Genomic DNA, 8,962 nt, shown 5'->3' on the forward strand with positions numbered 1-8,962 from the left:
GTTAGTATAAACACAGAGCTAGTTAATAAATATATAGGATTTTCTTACATTTAAACGCAGTATGTATATTAAAAACTAAAGTTACACGAACAAACTTATCGTGTATCCGCGTTAGAAAATAACACTTCAAAGCACTGGCTTTACTGCTGCTAAATGATTACCATTAACCAATAGGACGCAGAGTTAGACACTATTATAATTTGCATCTTTATATATCACAAACAGAAGAATTTGAACGACCATAAACAAAATCAACAGCATTAAAAAAATGAGAAAGTTCAAAAAATTTCATCACTAGGGATAATATAGATATATCTAGAAATGTATGTATTTGTTACGAAGCTCATAACAGTAGTATGAGCTATCTGTATTCTGCCCGTCGTTGGTATCGAAACCCGAATTTTAGCGCTGTAAGCTGTAAGACTTATGGCTATACCACAAGAGGAGGAGCAGACAGAAAGACAAGCAGACAGATAGGTAGACAGATGAAATAAAATTTACTGCCATTACTGAATCGTGTCTTTAGTCACTCATACATGTAAACAATACCTAAAGATAAATTTTGTGATGTCTCCACGGTGACTTATCAGACATTAGAGCTTACTAGCACGGACGCTAATCTTCTTTTTTTTATTCGGTTGACTAAAATAGCTATTCGCCCTTATTATTCTATATTCAATCAAACATTCGTGTATTTTTTATTGTTATCTTTCCAACTAGTTTCTAGACGTCATAATAATGCATCTTAAATCATTATCATTTTTCGCTCGAGTTTCCCGTTGAACTTTTTGCTCAAATTTCATGTTCATTTTTACAATTCTATAAAATATATCTCACTGAAATTAAGATCTGCTATTCAGCTATATCATAATATAATCAATAAGGTAATGGATAAGGCTATTTACTATCCCTTCGACCTCTATCCTAAAGAGTTACCTAACCCTCACGTACATAGGCAGATTTCATAAAAGTATAAGTCTGTTATTGAATACTTTTTATTTAGAAGTATAATATAGAGTAGCATGCCTTCCTTGAATTACAAATTTTCGTTTTGTTATACACCATTGCTTATAAAAAATATTTTCTCCGTTTTGCAGGTCTAAACGCCGCCGGCATTTTCTATAAGCATAACTGTAAGCATTATCCACTGTCTTGTTGCTGGTTTCAATTGTATATCGATAGGTAATATGAATATATATATATGTGTGTAAGTGTAAATTCTGTTCAATTATCTAACTAAAACTGTTATACGGATATAATATTGATGTTTTTCTGCACAAATTTATGTGTAATAACGGATGGAATTATTGTTTCTCACATTATATATTCTCTTTACCTCAGTCTATGACATTTAAACCTAGATGGCGTTGTAACAGCTTCGATGTTATTGTTTAGTTGAACGGTTGGTAAGTTGGTTCTGTTCGCCTGCGGATAGATAGAGAGAGAGAGACGACCTTCTTGGACTATAGTGCTCGTGATATATGCCTCGTGATATATCTGAAAATTCCAAGTAGGTAAGTTTATTCTTTTTAAAATATCCCCTATTTGTAAGAGATATTATCACGTATGTATATAAATCTTAACTTTAAGTAGTATAATTGTGAATTAACTTACTGAGTCAAAACATGTTGAGCTCTATAATAATTATGGTCCTGTTATAAATTAGATATTTAGTTGAATAGGTAGTATAGATTTTCATTATTCGATCATTATTTCAATTATTAATAAATCTGCTATACACATTAGATGGATGTGGACATTGGCACATAAGTCAAACGCAAAATTCCGTGTTGTCCTCCATATTGCAAAAGTAACACTAATGTTATAAAACCAGTTCCTTTCGAATAAGATATTTTACAGTCTTGAACTTATGAATATTTTATTCACTGCACATCATTGGAGTGACTTTCCCTAATTAATATTTTTAATATCTGTCTATTACAGATGATTCTATTTTATGCATTTTTTGAAGTCTTTCAGATGTTTCTTATCGATTAGTGAATAATGCCCACTAACGACTGTATACAAAAGTGATTTTCTGTATTTTAAAATATGGTAACTAGTCGCTAGGATTCATTGAATAATTCTACCATAAGTTAATTCACTAGTTACTGTGAATGAAATGTATTACTTTTCGTCTTTAATATATATACGGTATCAAAATACGTTTAGTGATTCTAAAGAATCGCGTATGACATATAAATAAATTTCAGCATACAAAAAAAGAGCAATTAGTATAATGTTTCACACACGGCACTGAACTTTATTTTGACAACTTCTCGGAAAATGGCCTCCCGATTGAGCTTGGGGGCTTTTAACTCTAAAAATCTGTGTTCAATCATCCCTCGATGAGCACGGCTCAGCTACCTACAAAACCTTGGAAGCCATTTTCATAAAAATAAAGAAAGTTAACCATCTGTTCTGTTTAATTACATCCCTTTAGCTATAAAAATTTGAAAACCTTTATTCTAGAGACATTTTCACTCATTTGATGTCGAATCTATTCTCCTCAATTGGCTAACCGCCCCTTACTGAAAATTAATCGCACAAATTTGCATCTGTGATTAATATAAAACGAATTACTTTATTTTACGGCATTAAGGTATGTTTTGAACACGTACGCAAAACCATTTCCATAAAGATTTAAAATATTGCATCAAATGACAGATGCTCGAGAACGAGAGCCTAGAATAAAGAACAAAAGTAAAACAACATTCCCATCCTTGTTCCCACAATTAATCTGGTTTATTGAAATAATATTGTTGTTTAAGGAAAAAGCTGATGACCAAAGGAAAAACAAAATTATCTTCCTAGAGTTTAGCTTTGTCAAACATAAATTAAGGGTAAAAAAAAAGTTCAAACACTTCTTTATTTATTTACATATATTTTTTTTTAATATTCGTTGCTTGTGTTTTCCTGAAAACGCTTCAGGTCAGGCGTGGCCTACTGCGAACAGAAGGTCTAAGGTTTTATACTTTTAGCAGTGGACGCACCGTGACAGTAAAACGTGCTGTTCTCCTACGAGTAGCAACATCTATTAAGTGATAAATGCTGGTTGTCTTCGTTTAAGGGCCCCCAGTGGCACAGCGGCATGTATGCGAACTTACACTGCTAGAAACCGGGTTTTGATACTCGTTGTGGGCAGAGCATAGATAGCCAGCCCATTGTGTAGCTTTGTGCTTAACTACAAACAAACAAACAAATCTTCCTTTAAGATAGAAGTTCAAAATTAAGGATGAGTATGCCTGAACTTTAAAGGGTATTTGACCTGATCACTTACCCGAAGTATAGTATAAGGTTTCGTTATGTGAAAAATACCAAATATTGTAAAAACTTAAGATACATTATCTTTGCTGTTGATATAATTTCCTGTCAGAATGATATCACTTTGTAGAGCTAGCGCAGGTGGCCTTAGACTAACTTTGCTCGAAAATCGACAAACAAGATTTCCGTTTATTGTCAAACGTATCCCCCCTGGATTTTGTATCACATGCTCAGTCGCTTTGGTTTGTTTGTTTCTTTGTTTTGAATTTCGCGCAAAGCTACACTATGGCTATCTGCGCTAGCCGTCCCTAGTTTAATAGTGTAAGACTAGAGGAAAGGCAGCTAGTCATCACCACTCTTGGGCTACTCTATTACCAACGAATAGTGGGATTGACCGTCACATAATAAGGCCCCCACGGCTGAAAGGGCGAGCAAGTTTGGTGGGATGGGGTTTCAAACCCGTGACTCGCAGATTGGCCATCAGTCGCTTTGGCGTGATAAATTCTTAATCATCTTTACATGCTTAATGCATAGAGACCATGCCAATGACAGTATTATGAAATATGGGACTGAAGTCTCAAACTGTAGATGACCAAAGGACTGTAAGGACAAACAGTCGAGAGATTAATCACCTATAGTATAATGTAAAAGATAAATGCAAAAAAAAATATTAAAGAAACAGTTAAGATAGGTGTTAAATAATAATAAGAATAATGGAAAAGGAAAAAGCTGAAAATAAAAACTCGAGTATAACTGTCGTGTAAATGTTAAACAGTAACTTAAGACGTTTCATTATCAGACTTTATTTCAATGCCAACATATTGCTAGGTCTGGTCTTTTCTTTAGTTTTTGTGGTAGATTAATATTTTACCAATATATATTTATCACTGCAACGGAAAATTTCTACGTTCAGGTGATCTTCTGTAGTAATTCAAATTATCTTATCTGAGTGTTTGGTGTTTTTAACAAGATATGCTAATAGTTATAGAATCATGTTATTGATATTTCAAACCAGTTTATTTCCTACTCTGTAGAACATTAGCTTCGTTTTCTAGCTATAGCTATTAGCGTAGATGTATTATCAGATATCAGTGATTTTCGGTGTATTTTTAGTTTTTTTGTTTTGGTGTTTGAAGTAGGTAGGTATTATCAGGTTTGATTTTTTTCATTCTAACTGTACATAGAACAAAAGCCCTATAACCCGAGCACTTTCGAAGGGTGGATCTTTATTTGTGAGGGGTTAACAAGGAGCCATCAACGTGTTTTTATAACATCATGAATTTGCATGAAACAAGAATCTAATAATCGATCGTTTAGAGAAGTGCCGGTTGAAAAAAAAAAAAGGTTTGGCTTGAATTTCGCGCAAAGTTACAGACTAGAGGGAAGGCAGCTAGTCGTCACCACCCACCGCCAAGTTTTGGGCTACTCTTTTACCAACGAATAGTGGGAATGACCGACACTTTATAACGCCCCCACGGCTGAAAGGGCGAGCATGTTTGGTGTGACGGAGATTCGAACCCACGCCCTTACCACCTGGCCTGGAAAGTACGAGAACCTTTGGAAAGTCGACCTTTCTTCCTTTGTAGTGAGATAAAAAAAAAACATTCGGATTATTCTGTTCATAAACATAATAAGGAATTTATATATTACGAGATAAACATATTTCGAGAGAGGTAGTGTAATAAAGTAATAAAGAATTAATGTATTACGAAACTAAAACGTTTTAAGTGAAGTCATGTTTACCACGTTCGGAGTATCCTGATTTTAGCTGTAATACATAATTAATATATTGTGAAACTAACACGTTTTTCTCTTTTTTTTTAAAGGTTACTTATGTTTATTACGAGATTCAGTTGCCACATGTTTTTGAACAAAACTTGTCACGTGAAAGATATTATAACACATAAACACGAGGAAGTATATGTGTACATGTAAAAAATGACAGGTAGGATGAATTGACATTTAGAAAACATAGAAAGACATAAAGCAGCCGCAATGACATTCTGTCACATATATATAAATAATTGTTTTTCTTCTACACCTATTAAATTTTGTTAGATTTCAAGAACTCCTGAGGTAAAAATCATGTTTTTCTTCTGGCTGGTTGCGACAACTATTTGCTTTTGTCTTTCTGGTCATCATTTGGAGTTAACAGGTAAGAAAGTGTAATTCTTTGGAATATGAATTTGAAAAATAATATTAATTTTCTAATATATATATATATATGGAAATGTCATAATCTAAATGAAGTGTCATGATATTATTGTTGGATATCATTATTGGATATCATTAGCGAATTAGAAAAGCCGTTAGTAAGATATGCAGAAAAGTCTATGAAAGGAAATTAATCTATCGCTTCTTATAATAGCATTTATTTTATCTTCCACTGTCACATAAGGATTCTTGAGAAATCATAGACATTATTAAACTTACTCTTGTATACATAAACAAGGAAAACTGTATATATATAAAGAAATAGCAAGAACAAGGTAGGCCAGCTTGATCAGAAAGGTTTTAAAGTAAGTTAACCCTAACAGCTTAGTTTATTATCATTTAATCATGATATGAATATATATTAAAAGCAAAAAATATGGGTACATATAAAATCGTTCCGTGAACATTTAACAATTTTAAATCTAACATTTTTTTTTAATAATAATCACGTAGTTTGGAAGAAACATTACATAAAATTAAATTGTTCTAAGATATAGAATTCCGCTCATCTTCGCATTTATTTTGTATAATTAGATTTATTTTAAATCTATAATTTTGTACTTAAACTTGAAATCAAAATAACTACCAGTTTTATCTTATGTACGAGTGTTTTGTCATTAAGACCTTAATTAAACTTCTTTATTAATGAGATTATAGTAAATATTTCCATTCTTATCATTGGTGGTTTAGTGAAATTAGCCGCCTGGAATTTTTATCTAGATTAAAATTGGATTTCAATACCAAAACACATATAGTCCAATGTGTAGCTTTTGTGCTTAAACAAACAAACAAAAATTAGTAAAACTATTTCAATCTTCTTTTCCGCTACGATTTACGGAATTCTTCTGTTTTTGTTTCTAAATTTGTATATAAGTGTTGAATGTCTTTAAAAAACAACCAGTTTTGAAATAAATTTACTAACTTTCTTTAATACGCTTATATATAGATAAGTCTACCGATCAAAACGTTTCATCGAGATCCAGTATGTCTAAAAATAGAAGTTCTAAACCGGATGAACAGTGTTCTCGTCAGTCTTTCCCTTGTAATCATAGTGAACTGTGCGTGGAACAGCGATTTAACTGTGACGGTAAGCCAGACTGTCCTGATGGATCGGATGAGTGGAAATGTGGTAAGATTTTGAATGAATTACCAACTTACTATCTACTATACTAGATTGTGGCTTGGAAAAAAAACCTATCTGACAGCTAGCACGTTCAAATTCTTGGTGAATCATCTTTATTACCTAGCTTTAGAATGATTGTTGGTTCTTTTTACAAACGTTGTGAACATGGAAGTGCTTTAAGTAATTTGAAATGATTAGCATACTTTTATGTTTTATTTAGTTCTGTATTATTTAAACTTTATGTTTAAGGCATAAAATTAATAAAAAGTAACTATTAATAAGGGTCTTAGAGCGATTTCTCTCAGAAATTTAGATCTAAGTTTTACATATTTCAAACCTATTGCACACGTCACTCACGTGTTGCTACGAAATTAGCCATGAAAAATTAAAGTCGCCCATAAAAGAAGTACCAAAAGTTGTTACAAGATCACCGATTCAATTGAATTAGAAAACGACAGCAACTGGTGAGGCAGAAAAAAGAAAACCAACACGATAGAAGAATTCCTTGCTAACGTGATGTTGTTACAAAACAACGACAATAAGAAAAGGTTTCACACAGCTAAACTGTTATTACGAACAACTACAGAGGGGAAAATTGATCTAAAATCACTAAACTTCCTGCCACGGAGTTGTCATTTAATTACAATAAAAAATGGAGTGTACATGGTATTAGATGGGGACCGGAACTTGAGAGGGGGGGCAATAGATACGTGAACCTTTTTTTTTTTTTCAACCTGAAGTATTGCAAGGAAAAAATCGTTGAAAGTTGAGACGCGTGGAACTCGATGATATGTAATTAATTATATTTTTCTAAATCTATTATGTTTTTTTTCTATCGATTGTTTCATGTCTTGAGCATCTCAAATCTAAGTTCAAACTCTAATTAGACAGACTGGTAGCTTTTGAATATAGCAGTTGGACACGATTTTGATATTTTATAGTTTTATACTTCATCTGTTTGGAAACTTATAGAACCGTAAGTTTCAAAATTTTCATGTTCACAGTTTAACAAGTGTTGCTTTTTATACTGAATACTCAACAAGTTAAAAAAAACTAAAATCGCTCATATACACAAACATGGTAACTTTGAGCTAATGTGAGATTATAACTAAAACCGCTCATGTACACAAACATGGTAACTTTGAGCTAATGTGGGACTATAGCGAATGGTAAAGTTTGTTCATATAAAAAAATGGTAAAGCTATATGTATATTAGGTTACATGTTTGTCTTAATATGTTTTGGGATTAGCATCTTCAATCAAACGGAAATTCTAAAATAAAGCATCTGAAAATTATTGTATAATAGTTTATGATAAAATTTCAGTCCAATCGTCTATAAAATGTCAAGTATAGCCTTCTGGTTACCTTGTCTTCTAAGAATAGTTCTGAGATATAGATCTATGATTTTTTCAAACTGAATGTTTATGAAAACCTGCCATTAAACATTCGTAAAGACATTGCATACTTTTCATTTTAATAGCTAGATCAGATTGTAACTGGTTCAATGAAGGGACAGTTTATATATTTTAACCAAAACTGGTAGCTTATCTGAGTTTAACTGGTTCAATGAAGAGGCAAGTTAAATATTTTTAACCAAAACTGGTAGCTTAGCTAAGTTTAAATGGTTCAATGAAGGGCAATTTAAATATCTTACCTGATTTAACTGTGGGAATTCGTCTAGGTCTAACCCCTTATAAATTCGTTGCTTTGCCATCACGATAAAACCTAGTTAAACAATTTTCCTTTAGAGTTTAAATCAATCATTTTTGTAAACGGTATGTTGATGACACTTTTGTTACCTTCCGTTTAAATAAATGTTTTAACTTTTCATTGATCTTTTGTTAATTCACAAAATGTAAGCTTAAACTTAATTTATAAAATTGAAGAAAACCATTCCTTTCTGAATAGGGTACAGTTGTTTTTAAAGACTCTCAAAGGGTTTTCTACGTCTTTATAACCGAAAGAAGACTTTTGTATTTTACAGGCCGCTTATTTAATTCACAGCTTTTTGCTCTTAAGCTATAAACTTAATTTATTTACACGTCTTCTTACGCGAGCATTTCATATTTCCTCTAATTATTTCATTCTTCACTTGGAAATATTATTTTCTGCCTGGCATGTTAATGCGTAATGGATACAAAAAAAAGGGGGAGAGGCATTGCGGAACAATTGACCAAAATCAAGAATTCAACAACATACCAGAATTACTCACAGTTGCCAAATGTCCGGATTTCTTGAACGTACGTCACTTAGTACAACAAATGCGTTTTATTCTCTTTTTAAGACGCTAATAATAAGTTTTACCCTCAAGTTAAAATGAATGTATTTTGCAAAACATCTATGAAGTTAAGATACCTTTT

General features: G+C 32.2%; 1 protein-coding gene across 1 annotated transcript in view; it reads left to right on the forward strand.

Moving 5' to 3' along the window:
* Positions 1–6,462: 6,462 nt before the first annotated feature.
* Positions 6,463–8,962, forward strand: part of LOC106459548 (relaxin receptor 2-like) — a 32,728-nt gene continuing 30,228 nt past the window's right edge. The window contains exon 1 of the mRNA XM_022386053.1: positions 6,463–6,607. Coding sequence (XP_022241761.1) covers positions 6,463–6,607 — 145 coding nt within the window. The remainder of the gene's footprint in view (positions 6,608–8,962) is intronic.

Source organism: Limulus polyphemus, unplaced genomic scaffold, assembly GCF_000517525.1.
Source record: "Limulus polyphemus unplaced genomic scaffold, Limulus_polyphemus-2.1.2 Scaffold625, whole genome shotgun sequence".
NCBI classification, from domain to species: domain Eukaryota; kingdom Metazoa; phylum Arthropoda; class Merostomata; order Xiphosura; family Limulidae; genus Limulus; species Limulus polyphemus.